This window comes from Manis pentadactyla, chromosome 14 (assembly GCF_030020395.1).
Source record: "Manis pentadactyla isolate mManPen7 chromosome 14, mManPen7.hap1, whole genome shotgun sequence".
NCBI classification, from domain to species: domain Eukaryota; kingdom Metazoa; phylum Chordata; class Mammalia; order Pholidota; family Manidae; genus Manis; species Manis pentadactyla.
Window position 1 is genome coordinate 68,789,467 of NC_080032.1, and position 23,479 is coordinate 68,812,945.

General features: G+C 34.3%; 1 protein-coding gene and 1 pseudogene across 2 annotated transcripts; one reads left to right on the forward strand and one right to left on the reverse strand.

Moving 5' to 3' along the window:
- Positions 1–13,420, reverse strand: KLRK1 (killer cell lectin like receptor K1). 2 transcript variants are annotated; one of them, XM_057491540.1, is made up of 7 exons: positions 12,921–13,420; positions 10,383–10,481; positions 5,944–6,036; positions 5,712–5,747; positions 5,153–5,304; positions 4,750–4,853; positions 1–118 (listed from the first exon to the last, which is right to left on the reverse strand). In XM_057491540.1, the coding sequence occupies exons 2-7, from the start codon at positions 10,477–10,479 to the stop codon at positions 1–3; spliced, it is 600 nt and encodes a 199-aa protein (XP_057347523.1). In that variant the 5' UTR covers positions 10,480–10,481; positions 12,921–13,420. The 2 variants fall into 2 exon arrangements, with proteins under 2 accessions (XP_057347523.1, XP_036766010.1); XM_036910115.2 differs by lacking the exon at positions 1–118 and adding an exon at positions 3,227–3,359 and having other exon boundaries at positions 12,921–13,419.
- On the forward strand, positions 2,383–4,377 carry LOC118923257 (hepatoma-derived growth factor-related protein 3-like; annotated as a pseudogene).
- Positions 13,421–23,479: the final 10,059 nt, after the last annotated feature.

The window sequence follows — 23,479 nt, forward strand, 5'->3', positions numbered from 1 at the left end:
TTACACAATCCTCTGCATGCAGATATATGTGTTTGGAGCTAAACAGTTTTCTGTATAACCTTTAAAACTTGAGCCATACACTGCACAGGTTCCATTCTCCATTTCAATTATTGTTAATCTAGATTAAAGAGAAAAAGTACATTCATGACTTTACTAATGCAGAAATAGAAAAATGAAATAATATTATTTAAACATAGGCACTGAAATAATATCATTTCAGGAGATTTTAGGACCATGACAGGCCTTTCGTAATTCATAGATATGCAAAATACTTAGATAAAAGTACAGGTTACTTTCTATTACAAATTATGTGCCACTGTTTTCTTATATATTAGAAGTTCCATCAATTTACAAAGCCCAAATCTTTACATATATGTACCTGAGTGAAATGAAAGTTTAAAAAAAATTTTAAAGCAATACTTAGATACAAAAAATGAAGTCAGAACTCAATTAAGAAGTCTGCAGATGTCATGTATTTTGTAGAAATAAACAATCCTCTTCAGATATATGCACTTTAACTTGGTAAGGAAATAAAAACAAATTGTGAAATCCTTTCATATATATGTACACACACATAAGCGTGTGTGTGTGTGTGTGTGTGTGTGTGTGTGTGTGTTTAGGCAACCTATGTAGAGACAGTTACATATGTATATCTATTTTGCCCTGGGATCTTGTAGTTGTGTGATTAAATGTAATGTGTGGTGATTTGTTTTCTCCCAGAACAGGTAGGAAATAGAAGGCTGAGGAAAGAATGATAAGGCTACATCAAAAAAGACCATAGTCTGATAGTATACGTATTTAAAATGACAAGAGAATGAACTGTCCATGCAGAAACCCTAGCCACAGTAGGAGAAAAAAAATTAAGGGATTTTTAGTAACTGCTCTTAGTCTCAATCTATGCACATTAGAGATTCATTTCTAAAAGTCTTCCTTTTTTTCATGGGTTCCTTCAACTACTGTGTCTGTTTCCCATACCACTCACATCACATTTCTGCCAGAGTTCTGATTACACTGGATTCTATATCCGTTTGTTTATAACTGTGTCTCTAACTGAAGTGTGAAGCTCTTGAGGGAGCTGTGTCCTACTCATCTCTGTAATCATCTCTGCATTGTTCCTGCAACTGGAGTAACACTTCACAAATGTGTATTGCATGCATAAACAGAAATATAGTATGTTACTTGTTTTGCTTCCATAATGAATTTTGCACTTGCAGGGAAAATATTGAGATAAAGTGATACAAAATCTTGTAAGTATTTCCAGAGAATAAACCGTTTAAGGGCCCATAGGACATTTCCAAAGATAGACCATGATCTGGTCCATAAAACTAATCTCAATAAATTTAAGTGTATTCAAGTTAATACAAAATATGTTCTTGGATCAAGATGCAGTTTAATTGGAAATCAATAACAGAAAGAACTCTGGAACATTCCCCAAAGTTGGAAACTAAGTAATGCACATCTAAATAACCCATGAATCAAAGAATAATGCAAAAGGGAATTTAGAACTATTTTCAACTAAATAAAAATGAAATCACAATATCTCAAAATATGTGGGTATGTTGCCAAATCAGCTCATATATTCATAGCATGAATGCTTCCATTAGAAAAAAAAAAGATTTCAAATCAGTATATCAGCTTTCACCATAAGAAACTGGAAAAAGAAAAGTTAACCCTAGGCAAGAAGAAAGTAAATAAAGATCAGAGCAGAAATCAATGAAAATAGAAAGTTGAAAAATAAATGGTGAGTAAGTACACAAAAAAGTCATTAGTCTTTGGGGAAATGCAAATCAAAACCACAATGAGATCCTACTACATATCTATCAGAATGGCTAAAATGTAAGAGATGCGCTGTAACAAGTGTTGACCTCCAGGGTGTGGAGCAATTAGAAGGCTCACACATTGCTAGGCGGAATGCAACAGGGCCCAGCTATAATACTTTGGCAGGTATTCAAAAAGTTAAACATATACCTGTCATACAATTCAGTCTTTCCACTCCTAGGTATTATGTAAGGAAAAGGAAAGCCTATGTTTGTACAAAGCCTGCTACACAAATATTCATAGCAAGTAGTTTTATTTTTAATAGTCGACAAGTGGAAACTACCCAAATGAAGATCCAATAACAAGTGAAAGAATAAACAAATTGAGCTATACCCAGAAGTGGAATAACTCTCAAAATGTAAAAAAGAAATTAACTCCATTCATGTTATGAGGTCACGGAATCTCAAAATAATTGTGCTGAGTGAAAAAATCCATACATGAAAACAGTACCTATTGGAGGGCTCCATTTATATTAAATTCTGGAAATTGCAAACTAGCCTATAGTGACAGAAAGCAGGTTAGTTGCCCGGGAGCAGAAAGAGTAGGTAGGAAGCGGTGTGAAGGATGGATTACAAAGGTACAAAGGGTAAGTTTTACAGATGACAAATAAGATAAATGTTTTGATGTTATGAATGCTTTCATGGCTGTATATATTTGTCAAAATGTAACCAATTGTATGCTTTAGGAGGAATCCGGAGGAGGCGCGAGGCCCGGGAGGAGGCCGGCGGTGGCGGCGTGAGGCGGGCGGCGCGCCTGTGCGGACCTGGGAGCCCCTCCCCCGCCGCCAGGCGGAGACCCGCCGCGCCCCCGCCCGCCCCGCGCCGCGGCCGCGGAGTACGAGGCGGGCAGCCTGGGCCTCGCCGAGATGCAGCGCTGCCCGCGCCGGCCGCCCGGACTGAGGAACTCCCGGAGGGGCTGTGAGGCCCCCAGCAAACAAGGACCCCCTCTTCTTGGCACCCGTGCACCTGCAGTTCTAGGTTCCAAAGACCTTTTTCCATATAAGGAACACAAAGGCAAGTTTGGAAAGTCAAACAAACGGCAAGGATTTAACGCAGGACTGCGGGAAATAGAGAATATCCCGGGAGTAAAGTTTCCTGGATCCCAGCAGCTCGGCAGCAGAGCTCTTCAGAAACGGAGGGAGGAGGTGGAGACGGGCCGATGCAGGCGGTGAGGACGGAGGTGACAGAGCAGGAGACGGAAACGGCGAGGGAAGGACCGGGGAAGCTGGTTCCGAACGGACAGAGAGTCACGCTCCTCAAAGAAGCCTTCTGGCCACTCCCGGGAATCGCCCGGAGACGAAGACGACAAGGACAGCACGGAAGAGGGGAACGAGCAGCTCCGGGGGCGCGCGGACCGCAGCTCCCGACCCGCGGCGGAGCGTGAAGGGGCCCGACCACCGTGATGAGCGCTGCGCGGCAAGGGGAACCCCGAGAGGGCTGCACGTTTGCTTGTTTGATGTTCTTGGATTCGATAAGAAACAACACGGTCCTTGTTGTCATTGACAGAACCCCGGTTTGTATGTACATTATTCACATTCCTCTCTGTTGTGTTTTGGGGAAAAAAGACATTTTAGCCTTTTTTAAGGTTATTGATTTAATTTCATCTTACTTGGTTGCATTTAACCACTAAGAAGTACCAAGATTTTTGCACAGACTTCTCCCTGTCTAGGATCCTTTTATCAAGGCAGTTCATCATTCTCCTGCCTTCACTCCACCATCACCAAACACTCAGTTAAATATAAATTAGCATTTTTTAAACACCCCCTCATAATGCTTAAGGAACACCCTCTCCATGACATAACCCAGGAGCCAATTCCTAGATATGTAATGTTGGCGTATTGAAGATAAAATTAAAATTGCCCTTCAGTTTTGAGGCCATGTGTAGTTTAATCATACTGTAAAATACCTTCCGTATTAGAAATAGCTAGTTGGCAGCATATACTTCCCAAAACTCATGTTGTTGTGTACATAAACTCGGTTTCTACATGTGAAGTTAGTGAGTCTTTTTGTGTTACTCCAAAATAAAGGCAGTGGTTTATTTTCCCCCCAGTGCCAGTACAATTTGAGCTGATCACACAAGGTGGGTTCTTTACATTTGAAAGCTGGAATCAGCAGCCGCCCTATGGAAAACCACAAAAGGCATTGACTTTTAAAGTGAACAGTTGTTTTCGTTTGGAACTAGGACTAGAATAGTTAATATTCATCCACACACTATTATTATGTGTACATTATTGTTGCTCTTGTGATAATAGAGAATTTTATTTATTTTTATGCCAGTTTATATTGTGAGAACACTTTCAGTCAGTTTGGGTTTGATCAATCCTGTTACGCTTGTCCTGGGAACATCTTTTTGTGTATTCGAGGTTTGTAGCTGAAAAGTTTACTGTAAAAAAAAAAATCAAAAACAAAAAAATGTATTGTTTTTACAGAATAAATTTGTTGGCATGTGTACTGGGAATAAGATTTGAGGTTGTAAACAACTAAGTGTAATTTGGCTTCATATATGTAATGTGAGGTATTAATGTAATTCATATATTAAAGCTAAAATTGTTAACAAAAATTTGTATGCTTTAAATATGTGCATATCTATTTATTGAATGTTCATTGGATATCCATTATATCTCAGTAAATTTGGTAATAGCTTCCAAGAAAATACATAACTTCAAGAACTTAACTCTTCTGCTTTAGTCTCCTTCTCTGTAAAATCTGCCTAGTATCTTGCACAGTACTTAGGACATGACCGTGTTACTCATTAGTATTGGTATAGGCTGCTCAGCTCCACAATCTCCTGTATTTAGGCTTTAAGAGATTTTTTCTGAATCTATTAGGATGTGGGAACATCCTGGCATTGCATGAAGGAAAGTGTGATGGTTGAATAATCATAAGAATGCCTTAAATCTACAAATAGAGACTTATTGGTACAGAGACTTACTGGCTAGGTGAAAGAATGGAGCCATCTTCCCATTGCCAGGTTCCATTTGTTGGAACTTTCACTAGTCCCATCCAATGATATGATTTCACCAATTTAAAGAAATCCTGCTCAAAACCACAAATAAAATCAGTGCTTAGAATTTTAATAAGTATAAGATCATACTTATTTAATCATTTTTTTCCATGCTTATGCTTGGAATGCATTCTCTGTCCTCTAGCATAATTCTGACTTAAACAACACATGCACAGTACGTGTAATTTATATGCTCTCTTTTAATGCAGAAAGATTTGGGGTTAGTGAATCTGAGTCTTGGTGCTTTCATATACTTCAGGTTCACATTCCAGTGAGTTGCCTCATATGCTAGGACTACATATAGGAAGGGGACTTAAAACAAATACTCCACCTGGTCCTCTCTACTGTATATCTTCAGGAGACTGGAATTTTGAGACATACATGAAGCTTGACTCTGGTACCAACTTTTGCTTTCATTAAAAAACTGGTAGCAGTTCTTTCTATAACATAGCCAGTTTTGAGGACATGGGCCACAGTAACTTTCTAGAAAGGGAGAATATGTTATTAATCCTGCACAGCTCTGAAAATTATAGCAGATTTTGTTATGGACAAGCTAAGTACCTTTTTTATTCCAACTCTAAAATCCACATAATTAAACCTTTATGGTCATACTTAATGGCCTATCTCTACACACACACACACACACATACACACACATATATATATATATATGAAGAGAGAGAGATGACAAACTAAGCACCCTCTAATTTTTATAAGTACTCCTTCATTGTTAAAAAATGCAAAATAAAAAAAGCTACAGTGAATTAGGGACAAGACCTAATCATTTTCTCGTACAGCCTCTTGTTAACACCATTGGATACATACCTACACCCAAGTATGTATAGATGCATGCAACTTGTGCTGCAAAATATTAGAAAACCTTCGCTTACCTTTCAAAGAAATTGGAGCTCCTTGGTTGAAAAATGCTATTAAAATAATAATAGTTATTAAAAGAGTTAATATTGTACAGGCCAAAAGTAGCTGACAAATCTCTAGATTAACAGCAAAGGACACATTCAATATTGCTAGCTTATGTTTCTGTGCTTTTTTGTACTAATAAATGCAATGCACTGCAGTCATTCGATCGAGAATACTGCTTTCTACTTCTCTGTTATCACTTACAATTTATGATCGTGGCACTGCATATCATTACCATTACCATGAAACGGATCCCCAAAGCTATAGCAATGGACCGGGCAAGGAAAAATGCAGATGCTGTCAAAGGAAAAAGAAAGATGAGAGAAGAAGGTTTAGGGTTCCAATATCTTCATGTTTAATAGGAACAGGACATAGGAAGTAATATGTGTTTTTTTCAAAACCGGCAACATAAGTACTTTATAAATGATTAACACAAGAGTATAATAATATAATATTCCCTCCTATCCACTCTAAAAGTTCCCCAGCCCACCTCTAGAAGAAATTATGACTACATATTTTTTAAATTTCCATGCAGGTCCAATAATAAATATGGACAGTTCCTGTGAGCCATCTTTTTAAAAGACATATTTAAGAACCTATACAGACTATTCTGTGAAGTTTTTCATTTAAGAAACTATCTTAGTGATTATTGCATATCATATTTCATAAAGTCAAATTTTTATAAGTAGCTGCTTGCATTGTGGCTCAAGAGTATATAAACAAAATCTAATTATTAACTGACTTAATTTTTCCCAATGCATATTTGTTTCTTAGTTTTTGCCATTAAGACATAATGATATGAATAACATTTCACACACACCTGTGCCTATTTTTTAGTACCTTTCTAGGAAAAATTCCTGAAAGGGTAATTGCTGAATCAAAGGGCATTTCATTTAGAATTTTTGTAATGATTGAAAATTTCAATCCAAAGAGTCTATGCTGTTATATAGCCCCCAAAATATATTTAAAATCATGTTTTTCTGTACTTTCCTCCACGCTAAATACTATTTACATTTCTTAAATGTATAAACTGATAGGCAGTATTATTTTTTAATGCTTATTTTTCCTGTTATGAATAAGACTGAGCATCTCTCACTGTGGTTAAGTAATGTTTTTATTTTTTTTCCCTGGGACTTCTCTTTTTTATATTAAGTAGCTTGTTTGTTTTTCACTAGAGTTGATCAAACTTTTCTTTATGAATTATGCTTTTTCTTGATATGAATGAAAATGCCTTCATTATTCTGAGTTTATAAAATAAATTACACGCATGCTCCATCATGTTACATGGTTTTCTTTTTTATTTGGTCTATTTAGTATTTGTGTGTGTGTGTGTGTGTGTGTGTGTGTGTGTGTGTGTGTGTGTGTGTGTGTTTATGGGTTTATGTTTGTAATAAATGAGGTAGGAATTCAAATTTTTAAAATTTCCTTTCCAAATGAGCACTGAATTTTCTAACATTATTCACTGAATTAATCAATGTGTTCTCATTGATATGAAAACCTCCGTTCTGATACGATACATTCCTGTATCTGTGTTTATTCCTATATTCTTTAATCTGTCATTCCATTCAAACTGTATGTAAAGTTTCCTTAGTTTTATAATATGCTTGAGTATTTGATAGTTGCCATAATATTATATTACATTTTATTTTCAGAATAATTTGGCTATCATTACACTTTATTATGTGCCTTAGGAACTTCAAAATAAGCTTTTCAAGAACCTGCCACTTTAATATATCGTACATTGATCTTTCAATAGAATCATATTAAATAGAGATAATTTACATCTTTTAAATGTCTTTTATCCTTGAATGATGTCTGTTTCCTTTATGCATGTCTTAGTTTATGTTCATCAATGCAACTTTAATACATTTATTTCTAGAGTGTTTTTCTCCCCACTGGTCAAGACTTCTCTTTCCAGGTTTATTGACATATTATTGACATAACATGTGTAAGTTTAAGTATATAACATGATTATGTCATACATACATATATTGAGAAATTATTACCACAATAAGATTACTGGCCTCCATCTCATCATATAATTACTTTTAGTCCTGTGTGGTGATAACTTCTAAGATTTGCTCTTAACAACTTTCAAGTACATAATAAAGTATTGCTAATTATAGGCACCATGGCTGTGCATTAGATCCTCAGAACTTAATCATCTTATAGATGGAAGTTTGTGCCCTTTAACCTGCATCTCTCTACTCCCCCACTCTCCAGGCCCTGAAAACTGCCATTCTACTCGATTTCTTTGAGTTTGCCTTTTTGTAGAATCCACATATAAGAACATATTTGTCTTTCTCTCCCTGAGTTGTTTCACTTCGCATAATGCCCTCAAGGTCCATGCATGTTGTCACAAAGGCAGAACTTCCTTCTTTATGGCTGAATAATATTCATACACATATATATACATGTATACCACATTTTCTTGATCTATTTGTTCATCCATTGATGGGCACTTAGATTGTTTCATCTCTTGGCTATTGTGAATAATGCAGATATCTCTTTGAAATAGTGATTTCATTTACTGCCCAGAAGTTGGATTGCTGAATCATATGGCAGCTCTATTTTTAATTTTTTAAGGAACCTCTACACTGGTTTCAATTTATATTCCCACCAACAGTACACAAGGGTTCCGCATCCTCACCAACAGTTCGCTCTCATTTCTTTTATGCCAGCCATTCTAATAGGTATGAGGTAATACTTCACTGTGCTTTTGACTTGAATTTCCCTATTCATTAGTGATATTGAGCATCTTTTCATGTATTTGTTGGCTATTTGTATAATAATTACAAATATCTCTTCTTTAGAGAAATGTCTATTCAAGTCTTTTGCCCATTTGAAGATCAGATTTTTTTTTTTTGCTATTGAGTTGTATGAGTACCTAATATATTTTGGATATTAACTCCTTATCAGAAAGATGGTTTGCAAATATTTTCTCCCATTCCATAGGTTAGCTTTTTATTTTGCTGTGCAGAAGCTTTTTAGTTTGATGTAATCTCACTTATTTTTGCTTTTGTTGCTTGTCGTTTGGGTGTCATTTCCAAAAACATTGTTACCAAGATTAATGTCAATGAGCTTCACCTCTATATTTTCTTCTAAAAGTTGTATAGTTTCAGGTCTTACAATCAAGTCTTTAATCCCTTTCAAGTTAATTTTTGTTAGTGGTGTAAGATTGGGGTCCAATTTCATTCTTTGCCTGGTTATCCAATTTTCCCATCATCATTTATTGAAGAGACTATCCATCCCTCCATTGAGTCTTCTTGGCTCCCTTGCCAAATATCAGTTGGACATCTATGAATGGGTTTTCTTCTGGGCTCTTGGTTCCATTCCATTGATATGTGTGTCCAATTTTCACCAATATCCTTTTTTTACTACTATAACATTTAAACCAAGTTTGAAATCAGGAATTGCAATGTTTCCAGTTTTGTTCTTTCTCAGGATTGCTTAGGTTATTGAAGATTATTTCTAGAGTTTTTAATTAAAGGTTTATTTCTTTTTTGGTGATTTTTGGTTTTGTAAGTATGACATTTTTCTTTCATCACATTTTTCTTGTTTTTGTAGTTAGTAAGACAACTGATTTTATCATCTTATTTTTAGTCAAGTCCATGTGTAACATTTCCTTATTTTTTGTAATATTTGTTTGTGAAGCTTTTGAGGGCTTGAAAAATATTTAAATCACATTTTTTTTGTAAATAATGTTAATTTACCTATTCTACTTTTTTATCATTAACTCTTTTCCTTTTTTTGGTTATACATGTTGGCTAGCACCAGCAAAACAAACAATATTATTCAACAGTAATGACGTAAAATTGTTGCTTTTTCTAACTATGATAAAAATGCTGCTGGCATTTATAATAAGCATGATAGCTTTTGAATATATATATACACATATATTTTATACATATGTACACATATCTAAAAGGCAGTATTTATGTTTTAGAGGTTTAAAAATTAAGTTCCTTTTAACTAAGAATTCGTATTGGTTGTTATCAAACCCTTCTCAACATTATGTCTATGATCAAAACAAACTTTACCCTGTGATTATTACCCATGGCACATTTTCATTCTTAGAATTAACTCTTATAAAATGGTATTATTTGATAATCACTTCTTTTTTAACATTTAAACAAAATTCATAGTGGAACCAAGAGCCCAGGTGAGAGTAGTCTGTTGTTTTCCTTTTTATGTGAGCTATTGCAAGCTCTCTTTTCAGTGATATTCTGGCTCGTTGAAAGACGGAGGGCGCATCTTCTTTACTCCATTCAGGAACAATTCTGTGAATAGCAACTGAGTCACCGTACCCACACCGCCTAAGGACTTAACTCTGGAGGATGGCTTTTGTCTTCTGCATTCCATTTCTATTTACTCCTCCTTACAGTTATTTGTTCAGTGATCACTTAGAAACTGCTCTCCCAATTGTCATTATTATGATAATCTCATCATATTTAGGGCATGAAAAGATCCTAAATTCAGGTTTCTACTAATTGTGTTACATATTCCAATATTGTATTCAAGATCACCTCATTTCTGTTTTCCTCATTGAGCTAAAATAAACGGAATGTTCATCACTGACTTAATCACAGTTTCTGAGCTTCACCTCGGTATACTGAGAGAAGACAATGGAATACAGGACTTACAGTTTTCTCCACATTCTTTTGTAGTTCTTCTCTTGCGCCATCGTGTAGAAGTACCCTGATTTACCAGTTCAAAGTTATATTTGTTGGATTCCGTCATCTCTGGAGGAAAACAATTCAAGCCAATCTGATCATGGACTTCTTGACACTTGGGTCATACATTTTTACAATTAACTTGCCATTTCTATTCCTACCCTTTTTAAAGTATAACATCAGTTTCCTTTTGTCTTATATTACTTCTTTATTAAAAGTTTTATGCTTTGTAACATAAATAATAAAAGTATTCTATGGCAAAATAGCTTTAGCAAGATCCGATATACTATTAAAATAAGTTAATTCTTATTTTATATAGAAAATATATTTTCTATAGAAAATTTATTTTATGTAGAAAATATAGTGAAATCTAGCGTTAAAATAAAAACACTGTAAAGTCAAAAAGTCGTGGGCCTAGGAAGTTAGATATGTGTTTAATTCATAAAACCACATTTACCAAGTTAATAACTTCACAAATTGCAAAAGAAAGTGAGAAAGACAAAAGACATCAATACACCTGATATGGGTATTTTAAAACGTAAAATTAATAATATGCCTTTAGTATCAATAACGTCAATCATGTAGTAAACATTTAGTAAACACTAATATATTAATTTTCTTTATAGTGAAGGACATAAAAATAATAAAATAGGGTCTAAAATTTTTTTAGGATAGCTTCTGAATGAAATAAGCAAAAATCATTTTTGCTCTTTTCTTGAAGTAGTAATTATTACTGAAAATTTTAAAACTTTTTACAAATGAAATGTTAATACTAATTAGCTTTTATACCTAAAATTAAACTAAAGCTTTTTCTGTACATACAATATGTAATCTAATTATTGAAAATGTGAGGAGGATGGGTATTTTTTTATGGATAAATAAATTGAATCTTATAGGTGGCCAAAATCACATATTTTATTTAATGCTGCCAGCATTGAGTTATTTATAATATTTGTAATTTAACAATCACTTTCAAATATATGTCACTAGATTAGAATACCATAGAAATCCACTGAGATAAATAACAGCATGTTTTTTCTTTCTACTTGACCGAAGAGGATACTTAAGTGCATAAAGACTGTGTATTGTTCCAGATGTCAAAACTAGAGACTGGTGAAAGTTTGATTAAAATTCAATTCTTCTAATTCCAAATCCTTATGCAGTCGCTATTGCAGACCGCCTAAATTGTGACAGGTTTTATGTGCTTAATGAAATGAAGGGGACAAAAAGTTTTCAAATTTTTGAAGACTTGATTTAAAATATAACACCAACATAACATGAAATGAACAGAAGTGAATCAGGGTAGATTGCTTTCCTATGCTTTATATGTTTATAGCAAAGTCTGGGTGTCTTCACACAGTACACAGGCCACACTACACACACCCGTGGAAAGTGCACACCTGTGCTGTGATGAGCCCACCGATCTCGAACCAGTCCCATCATACAACTACCACTGCGCATCTACCCCAGAGATGAAAAGTCTTCATTTTACAAAAGATTCCTGAAAAAAATTAAATTAGGCATTTACTTTTCTGTTTTCTTTCCTTATGGTGAGATGATATATTTTTATTAGAAAAGTGAGAATACAGAAAAATTTCCCCCATACATATATAAAAAAGGAAAGAATGTAAATAAGAATTCATTTAAAACCAGGCAAATTATTTTTGTATTTCTCCTGGTTATAAAAAATTATATCAAAAAATATAACGGGTGTTTTAATTCACCTACATTAAGATACTTAGTCAAAAATATTTTCCATCACTCATATTGAATGACAACACAGTTTTCTATTTACAGTTGTTTTATTTTATTTGGTGAGAATTACTCTCTTTGCAAGGTAAATTTGGGTAAGATATAGAAATTTTTTGTTGAATTTTGTCCTAGTACATTTAATCAACTTCTCTCCATATCATCATCATTAGGAAAAATAATTTCACATTTGTTTATGTAGTAACATATATCATCTTACATTTTATATAGTAATATATTACAGTGCCTAGCAGAGCTCAGATAAGAAATAGCTATTTAACAAATATGCATAGTGCTTAGATTACAAATAATAAAAGCATTCTCATATTTGATCGTGATAGAAGCAATGGATATAATTTATTTTATTTTGCAAGTAAAGTTTATCTCAGAAGGTAAGTGCCCTTGCACAAGAGCAGAAGACTTGTGAGAAAATTCAAACTGAAATTCAAGTCTCTAATTCCAATGTAAAGATTCATTCTTCTAGTTTTGTTTAGAGATAACACTCTATCTTACAACATAACTTCTTATCCTTCACAGAGTATTTCTTATTTACCTGTCACTGAACAAAATGAGAGTATAGCCCAAAAGTAATAAGCATCCCTGGCCCTCAGCCATTCTACCCAGACACTAAAGAAGCAATTAGAATTACCTTATAGTGTGAATATTTTTAGGAACTTTCTCAAGATTGAAACTTGATTCAAGAGTTTCTCATTTCTTGAATAACAGTTGTCAAAAACACACACACACATAGATACACACCTGATCAGAGAAGGAAGGTCCTGATCTTGTGGATAAAGCCCCCTACAAAACCAGAAAATTTAGACATGTCTTGAGTTCCCAATTTAAGATTGAAACTAGAGATGCCCAGTCAATTTTGATCCCTGAGAAAGATATGATAAATGCTCTAATCTCATCTTCCTGTTGAAGAAGCGTAACACAAACCACAGTACTTCCGCCTTTTCACTGCACAGAAAAATTCGTTTTGATGAAATAAATTAAAATTCCATGATTAAGCATCATATGCCTAGCTTAAATAATTATTGATTTGTGATCAGTATTATTTCATTTATGATATACGTGGTTGTCTCAGATTTATCTCTGCTCCTAAATAGGGTCCTTTTCTCCTTTTTCCTTGTGAACATCACTATATTCCTCTCATACATAATTCAACACCTTTTCATAATAAAAACAAACTTTAGCATACATATTAGGATCTATATAAATATCATCCTTAATTTCAAGATAATAGTAGTCTTTTAGAAAATCATAACTGGAAAACCATCACTAAAAATCACTTCTTTCCAATATCATTGTGGAGATTCTTCAGGTATTTTAGACTACCACAGGAAATTAAAGTGATACAGCCTTAAAAAAATGTTTTTCATGATGATTTGTTTATCTGCATAGAAAATAAAAAATAATTGAATAACCAGTTAACAAATAATATTAATATAACTGAATGTAGCATTGATTTGCAAAATCTGTTATCTTAAAGATCAATAATAAATAAAAAAGCATTTTTAATATACCATTAGCAACCATAATAGAAAGATTGTAAGGCACTTACAAATAAATCTAACAGAAATAGACCAGATCTATATGACTTATTGTATAATTTTGTAGGAATTTTTTTAAAAGAACTAAATTTGGACAAGACTACTGGATCCATAAAGGTGTCAATTCTAAAACATTTTAGAGACTCAATTCCAATTAATATCCCAGGTTTTGCTGCGAAACTTGCAAAGTACAAACCCAAATATTAATTAAATTGCAAGAGCCAAATAGTCCTATCACTATGAAATAAGAAGAAAAAGTGGGGACTTTGCCCTACTAGATATTAAGACCTTTGCTAAAGCTGTGTTAATTAAAACAAAGTGATGAGAGACCCTAGACAAATCAGACAAATTGAAAGAAAGAAAAGATACAGGTAAGAGAAAGTCACATGCAGAGATGAAAAAAAATATATGAAGTGGCATTGAAGATATAGTAGGAAAGGAAATACTTATAAATAATCAGTGCTGGGAAATTTCTTACATCAATATAAATACATATAGTTGGATTTCTACTCCATATACTTCATATGCAGAAGAATTAGGAACTTAAATATACCCCTCTGTGTGCATAAAATAAGTATTATGAGAGTTGACACCAAGCAGCAACACCAGTTCAGTATACATGTTATTTATATCCATTTATTCAGATTGAGGTAAAATATAGAATAAGATAATAAGGCCAAATTTTAAGGAATAGTTATCAAATTGATAACTTAGTTAATTACTTATATTTTCTTGTTGGAACAAAATTGATATACAGTATTACATTGGTTTCAGATGTACAACACAATGACTTGATGATTATATACATTACTAGATGGTCTATAGTAACGTAGGTGCCCCCTGTCACCATACCAAGATGTTACAATATTACTAGTTATATTTCCCATGTCATACTGCCATTCCTATGATTAACTTGTTTTACAATCTGCAGTTTGTGCCTTTTTATCCCCTTCACCAATTTTACCCATTCCCCCACCCACCTCCCTATGGTAATCAGCCATCTATTGTCAGTATTTATTGGTCTATTTTTGTTTGTTTTGTTTTTAGATTCCATACATAAATGAAATCATAAGCCATTTGTCTTTCTCTGCTTGGTTTATTTCACTTAGTATGATACCTTCTAGGTCCATCCATGTTGTCACAAGAGGCAAGATTTCCTTCTTTTTTATGGCTGAATAATATTTCATTGTGTATATGTACCACTTCTTCATTCATTCTATCAATGGGCACATGGGTTGCTTCCACATCTTAACTACTGTAAATTATGCTACAGTGATCATAGGTGTGCATATATCTTTTTGAATTAGCAATATTGTGTTCTTTGCTGGGTCATATGGTACTTTTCATCTTTAGTTTTTGAAGAACCTCCATATTGTTTTCCACAAGTGGCTGGACCAATTTACATTCCCACCGTCAGTACAGGAGGGGGTTCCTTTTTCTCCACATCCTCACCAATGATTGTTATTTCTTGTCTTTTGAATTAGTAGCCATTTTAACTGTGAGGTGATATCTCATTGTGTTTTTGACTTACATTTCCCTAATGATAAATGATGTTGAGCATTTTTTCATGTGTCTGTTGGCCATCTGTATGTCTTTGGTAAAATGTCTATTCAGGTACTCTGCCCATTTTTTAATTGGATTTTTTGTCTTTTGATGTTGAGTTATGTGAGTTCTTTATATATTTTGGATATTAACCCTATATCAGACATATTATCTTTTACAAATATATTCTCCCGTAAGGTAGATTGCCTTTTTGTTTTGTTGAGGGTTTCCTTTGCTGTGCAGAAGCTAAACTCAAAATTCTTAGTTAAACTAAGGAAAGAAAAACAGCAAATTATAGAAGGTCCTACGTTTCAAGTGGTCAATCAAGAAGTTTACTCAACACACATTTTTTTTAGTGCCAACTATTTGCTCAGTGCTTTCCAGGCCTTTAGAATGTTGAAGTAAAAAGTCCAGACAAAACTTCATGCCCTCATGGAGTTTACATTTTAGTATAGGTGTTAGAAAATGAACAAGTTCAAGAATAAACAAGAAAAGTGACTATTAACAAATTGAAGATTAAAAAAGAATACTGCTACCTTCTGACATTGTTATACCAATATCCTTTCAGCTAGTCACCATTTTCCACTGACTCTTATACATAGTAAAACTAGACTTACGTTCAAGAAATGTGAGCTGATTATTTTCTTACAACCACATTTTCATAAATAATTTGGTTTATAAAAGGAAATGAATGGATGCTTAAATGTGGGCTTTTTATGAGGATTTCTAAATCACACTTGCCTGAAGTGTCATGTTTGTGTTAGTAGCTGTACATTTAGTTGAGATTTTGTGTGTCTTAAATTTAAGATTGAGAAAAAGAGAAAGAAATAGGGGAGAAACAAAGCATCTGAATATTCTGCTCATCTCAATTTTTTTCAAATATGAACTCACAGCCCTGCGGGGAAGTCATAAAAACATACCTGCAACACAGTTTCTTGAAATAAATACCATGATAAGCTACATATGGGAAGAGGTTATGGCGTCATATATAGGGACTCCTAAATAAACCAACGGAGTGAGGAAAAGGTTCTTAAAGAGGCGAATTCTAAGATCAGTCCAGGATAACGCATTAAAAAAGTAAAGGGGGTAGGAGTTAAAAAAAATACTAGCTTCTATAAAGAAATAATATGTTCAAGAAATCCCAGTGTCTTTCTCCACGCTGAGCATACCCGTCACTCTGCATCTGTCATGATGGAACATTTATTGCTGATTTGTAACCACTACTGATGTCCTGGTGATGCGTGAAGTTGCAAAAGGATGTGATAATTTTCAGAAAACATGTTTCTAATAAATGGAATAAAACCAACAGAAATGAATTTACGCAGAAGTGAAAATTTGACTACAAAAATACATGTATTCATATGGACGTATTTAAGTGACCACTTAAAACTATTGGAGAAAAGAAGTTGCAGTACTTTGCCGACAGCTTGGATTCAAGTCGTCTGAGAACAACCACCACCCCTTCCACACACTATTTAGGAATTACTTCTGTTAAATGAGGGTAACCACCACAGCCCAATCCGCTGACCGTCTTGGCCAGTGAGATGCAGGCTGGCTCCCATGGTGCACCACAGGGGAGGCGGTGGTGGGGCCACAGAGCGACTCTGTGGTGAAAAACAGTCCCCTCGGCAGGATGCTCACTTCAAGTTGTTGCTTCAAAACTGGATGTGGTCAGAGGAGTGTACTGGACAGTTGCCCAGAAATGAAAGCATACGATGTGCGGTTATGATGAAGTGACACTTCGGCAGTCTTGACATTCTATAAATGTGTTCGAATTGATAAAAAACATGTCAAAAAGACAAATGCTGAAATTCACAGAAGAGAGGAAGTAAAAGGAACAGGAGAAACAGGGCTGAGTCTAGACAGGCATGGACATATTGAAGCAGAAGGGAAATGGTGAGCAATATAAAAGTAAAAACTCCACAAATAGACTTGAAGAAATATTTATCCAGAACATTCATCCAGGTAGTATGTGCTGGGCGAGGCACATATGTCAAATAGTACACTGGCATCGGATGAACACAAGGAAGATGTTTCATAAACGCACACCTCAGTGGGGGCAAGAGGAGCAGCTCCCCATACTGGCAACTAACTAATACTGGTTCTGTTTCCTAAGCTAATAATGGATAAACGACCTCCATCTTGGTTGAAACTTACTATAACGCTCAAAATAAGCAATTCTTCTGAGATATCATTCCTTTCACAAAGAAATATTTTCACTATGTTAACTTGGCCCAAGTCATGAGATTTCATTTTTTTGTTTTTTTATTATCAATCTATATGATATAGTAAAACAGAAAAGATTTTTTTCCTTTAGTATTACCCTAGAATTTGGGAATAAACAGCCATGTAAATAGTAGCCCTTTTCAAAATTGCTCTCAAGTAAATCATATGCATGATTTACAAGTCAGATGACTTCGTATTTCTATTAGAATCCTGGTTATTTTTCTTTGCTTATTTCTTTGCCATTCAACTTTACATTTTTCTCCTACAATGGTAATCTCCACATTTATGAGAAAAAGATGCCATTTACAGCTTCTTCATCTTGTATTCAAATGGAGTTTGTGTTAACTTTAATACTTTAAATGTTAAAGAATCCTAAAATTTTATAGATGCCATAAAATTTGGACAGGACTTAATCTGAGTGCCTAGGAAAAGAGATCTAAGGATAACACAGCACCTTTCCTAAGGAAAAAGGCTCATTAGTTCAGATCTGGGTGGAACCAAGGTCTCCCAAATAAATAAAAAACATCTTTTTATTGTTATTATTATTTTTTTTATGATTATGTACCTAGTAGCAAGTGCTCAGATTCTAACTGACTTATAACATCTTCCTTTATCCCCAGTAGATTTACTTACACACACAGGAATAAAAATGCATGTAGTTTAAACTACAATTCTTAGCATTACTCTCTTGGAGAGTATGACAATAACCACTGAAATGTTCCTCTGCTTTTACCCAAGCATCTGGAGCCTTTTTATGCTGCATTAATTTTCTCTCCCTTATTTTACGCAAAATTAACAAAATATATTAATAAAAGGGCATAATTAAATAAACAGGAAATTACTGATATTTTCAGAAAGACTGTTTCCTGTGGGTTTTTTTTTTTTGAGTTAGTATTTATTGAGGATCTTTTCTGGGTGGCCAGCATATTGTTTGGCAATGAATATACATAGTTCAATAAGTTATAAACCAAAACCCCTGTCATCTGATTGTTCACAATCTAAAGGCTAGACATACACATCTGGTTTTATTTTAATACATAATTTGCAATGGTCAACACAATTACTGGTTTTATAGAAGGTAGAAACATATGACGTAATTTAAACTACGTTGCTTGAATAGTACCACATAGTTAATAAAATCCCTTTGAGGAGTGTTAAACAACGTAGCTCAAATTATGAATCTTTGTCTTCTTACTCATACCCATTACTTGTCATTCCAGAATGTTTCAAGCTCTATCCTCATCTTCAGCTATGAATAGCCCCACCTAAAACCAACAATACTGGACTGCATATAACTCTCTTTATTAGTTTTATTGTTCCTTTCTTCTATGTCTTTGACATTTCTATCTTCAGTTCCTGGTGTTTTAAACCCATTCATCATGATATCTAACATGTTTTAAAAAAATACTCTGCCCCTGATTCACCTAATCTAGATCACCTTCCCTAACACCATTTTCTCATCACCAATATAGGCAATCTATTGCAAAATTGTCATGTTTCTATCTTCTACAAAACTGTCAATTGTGTTAACACAGCAAATTATATATTAATTTAAAAACCAGATGCTTATGTCTAGGCCTTAGATTGTGAATAATCAGATGACAGGGATTTTGCTTTATAATTCATTCAACTATGTATATTCATTGTCAAACAATATGCTGGCCACACAAGAGACCCTCAATAGATACTAGCTCAAAAAAAAAAAAAAAACAGGCCAGATTTCCATGCGTTGGATAGACAATTTAACCTGCTCAGAGGACAATGGATTTTATATCAGTGGAGATAAAGAACAATCAAGCACCATAGTTAAAGGCCACAGACAGTCAGCAAATGGTGTTTCAGGCAAATGATGTTTTTACTTAGAACTGTGATGTCAGGAATGGTGAAGATCACGCTAATTAAGGAGATAAAGTGACACAGTTGAAGACATTAATCCAATAGTAGATGAAATTATTCTAATCTATTTAATGTGTTCTAATTCTTATAGGGAAAGGAAAAGTATAAGAATGTTGTACATGTTTCTATATTTTTCTGAATGAAATGATACTGATACCACTAACCAGAGGATACAAGAGTAAACAGCTTAGAGAAGGGAATGATGGCCTAAAATGCGGGCATTATAGTGTAAGCCCAGTAGGAAATAAAAACCACAGGCTAGTGCACTGCCTTGGGTGCTAAATTAAAAAAAGTTTCTCAGAGGAATGCTAAATCCACTGTATCTAATGCTGCTGCTAATTCAAATAAGATGAAACAATTACCGGATTTACAAAATAGGGAATACTCTTGTGTTATTGGGGCAATTATCCTATTTGTGGTAGATTTAAAGCTACTGTGATTAGAAAGTTTTACTATGATGTAGCCAGATGTTTATTAAAATATTTTTTCTGGTAGTGATGAATTGTATTTCTTGAACCTGAGTATCAAAGCATCATTGATCCTGAACACAATCAACTGTGGGCTCCTATTGTTGCACATCCTTATTTTGGCTACTTTTCCCATCTGGAAATTTTAGCCTTCATGTCTTCATATTTTTTATACTTTCTATCTCCTTTTCTCTTTTCTTCTATAAGTTCTTTCAATTCATTTTCTCCCTAAATGATTCTAATCTATTTTCTAACCACTCCACTGATTTTGATTTAAATGACTCAAAAGTTCTTTTGTTTCTATTTTCTATTTATAGCTCATAATTAAATTATACTTACAGTATCATATTTATATTTTGTCCTCAATCATCACAAAATATAAATCTTCCTGATGGTTTCAAGGATGTTTCCCATCCTCCACACTGTTTCTTATTTTTCTATTTGTTATTTATATAAACTCAATATCTCTGCAGGAGAGAGGAATTCAGAATCAAATACTTCATCATTACCAAGCTAGTTGTTCTAGTTGTTTTTATGCTAGAGTAGTAACAGTTAAGAAGAAGACAGATTTAACCATATACACAAAAGCCACTGTTTTCCAAGATCACCCCAAGAAGTCTGAGTACTTTCATTTGGGTATCTTGTCTTTGATCAATTAATTTCCTGTTTAGATTTAGTTCTCCTAATCACAGAATTGGTCCATTTTCCTTCAAAAATATGGTGATTCTTATTTGACTATTCATATAATGTTGGTGCTTAAATTTGAGCAATGTTTTTCTATCTTAAAATAGCATTTTCATTAATTTTTTAATTAATTCAGATAACTTGCGAAGTAGCTTATATCTGGCAATATTGAAATTGTGGGAGGAATCATGTAGCTGGACAGGGTATGTAGGTCTGATACTTTCTGCCTTCTGAGATTTCTGTAACTCCCGCAGGTGGTCATAACTGGGGAACATACTGTCTTCATCACACTTAGCATACAACCTGGTATCTCTAGTACCAAAAATCACATTCCAGAGTTCCTTGCTCTCAGAGTCATAAAAACAGGGCAAAATCTATTGATTTTTATTTTTTCAAAGTTCAAACAAAGGTCACATAGCTTAAATGATCTTTAAAGAAATTAAAGAATTTAATGAAAGTATATAATTTCATGCTGACAATGATCCTAAGCAACCAAATCCACTTATTACTTGTTACCTTTAAGCTGATCTTTTTTTACATGTATTTTAAAATTGAAGTACTAGATATACAATATTATATTGGCTTCAAATATTCAACACAGTGATTCTGCAGTTACCCACATTATTAAATCCTCACCTCAACTAGTGCAGTTACTGTCTGTCAACATAGGGAGATGTTACAGAACCATTGATTATGTTCTCCACTTAAGCTGATCTTATATTTCCTATTTATGTTTTTATTTTTTCTATATTTACCCTTTAAATGACTTCATGTATAATCTAATTTTAAATTTTATTTTGATTTATAATTTAATTTCTTTTTTTCAATTTTTTTTTTTAGATAATTATTTTTTATTGAAGGGTAGTTGACGCACAGTATTACATTACATTAGTTTCAAGTGTACAACACAGTGGTAGAACATTTATATACATAATTCTAGGTTCCAGCTATCACCCTACCAAGCTGCTACAATATCTTGACTATATTCCTTATGCTATACATTACATCCCGGTTACTTATTTATTTTACCATTGGAAGTCTGTCCTCTTTTTTTTTTTTTTTTTTCTTTTGTGAGGGCATCTTTCATATTTATTGACCAAATGGTTCTTAATGACAATAAAATTCTATATAGGGGAGTCAATGCTCAATGCACAATCATTAGTCCACCCCAAGCCTAATTTTCGTCAGTCTCCAATCTTCTGAGGCATAACAAACAAGTTCTTACATGGAGAACAAATTCTTACATAATGAATAAGTTACATAGTGAACAGTACAAGGACAGTCATCACAGAAACTTTCGGTTTTGCTCATGCATTATGAACTATAAACAGTCAGTTCCAATATGAATACTCATTTGGTTTTTATACTTGATTTATATGTGGATACCACATTTCTCTCTTTATTATTATTATTTTTAATAAAATGCTGAAGTGGTAGGTAGATACAAGATAAAGGTAGAAAACATAGTTTAGTGTTGTAAGAGAGCAAATGTAGATGATCAGGTGTGTGCCTGTAGACTATGTCTTAATCCAAGCTAGACAAGGGCAATAAAACATCCACGTATGCAGAAGATTTCTCTCAGAATGGGGGGGTGAGGTTCTAAGCCTCACCTCTGTTGATCCCCAATATCTCACCTGATGACCCCCCTGTGACTGTGCCTGTCTTAGGTTGTTCCTCCCTTGAGGAATCTTACCCGTCTCTGGCTAACCAGTCATCTTCCGGGGCCATACAGGGAAATGTTAAGTTGGTAAGTGAGAGAGAAGCCTTATTGTTTGAAATGGTTAGCTTTTTATTTCTTTCCATATTTATGCCCTGTAGCTTCTATGCCCAGCATTTGTCTTGAGGTATCTTTACCACTTGGAAGAATTATGATACTCGGTAACTTTGATATGAGGCACGAATTCTATTTAAGGGTTGTAATTAGGAAGGAAGAAGAAAAGCTATAGAAGTAGCAGGCGGAAGAAAACATGGGAAGATTGATTATTTCTTTGACCTATCTTCTTGTAGAGTAACTTCAGCATGTATAGGTTTTAAGCTACTACTTAAATTGTGCACACACATTAACATAACAGGAGTATAGTTACATAACCAAAGCATACCTGTAATTACCAGCCATCTCCAGTGAAACCAAGAAAACCAGTTAGGCACCTTAGGCATTTGTGAAAACTTATCTATGATATGGTGGATATTGTCCAACTGAACTTGAACAGTCTGAGAGAAATCAGACAAATTAAAACAACCCATTCCTGGGGAATGTTCACATCCCTTATGTTATTTTAACAGTAAATAGTCTGTATTTGTAAGATTTTGGAGTGCTACAATTTGCACTTCTCCTAATTCTTGGTTGAGTTCCAACAGTATAGATCCAGTCAAATTTGTTGTTTTACTGTATGCACAGGCCAGCTTAGATATCTCCTTCATTCCCATGGCAAGTCCAGGAGCTGGTGGGATGAGTGCATCTACAGCTGTAGCAGTGCGTGGATCCTTGTCGGGGTTTTTTGATGATCATCTTCTGAGTCTTCCAGAGAGTGCTGATGTTGGAAGTTCTCTTTCATATCGTATCTTAGTTCATTTTTGGGGTATCCCACTTAGGCTTTGATCTTCTGTATAAATGCAAACAGACCCTTTGCCTACACTTTTATATGCCCTTTATACCCTTGTGTAGAACTCATTGGAGGTTACCACACAGGAACTGCCCTTTTTGTTTTGTTTTGTTTTGTTTTTGTTTTGTTTTTGGTATCACTAATCTACACTTACATGACGAATATTGTGTTTACTAGGCTCTCCCCTATACCAGGTCTCCCCTATAAACCCCTTTACAGTCACTGTCCATCAGCATAGCAAAATGTTGTAGAATCACTACTTGTCTTCTCTGTGTTGTACAGCCCTCCCTTTTCTCCTACCCCCCATACGTGCTAATCTTAATACCCCCGTACTTCTCCCCCCC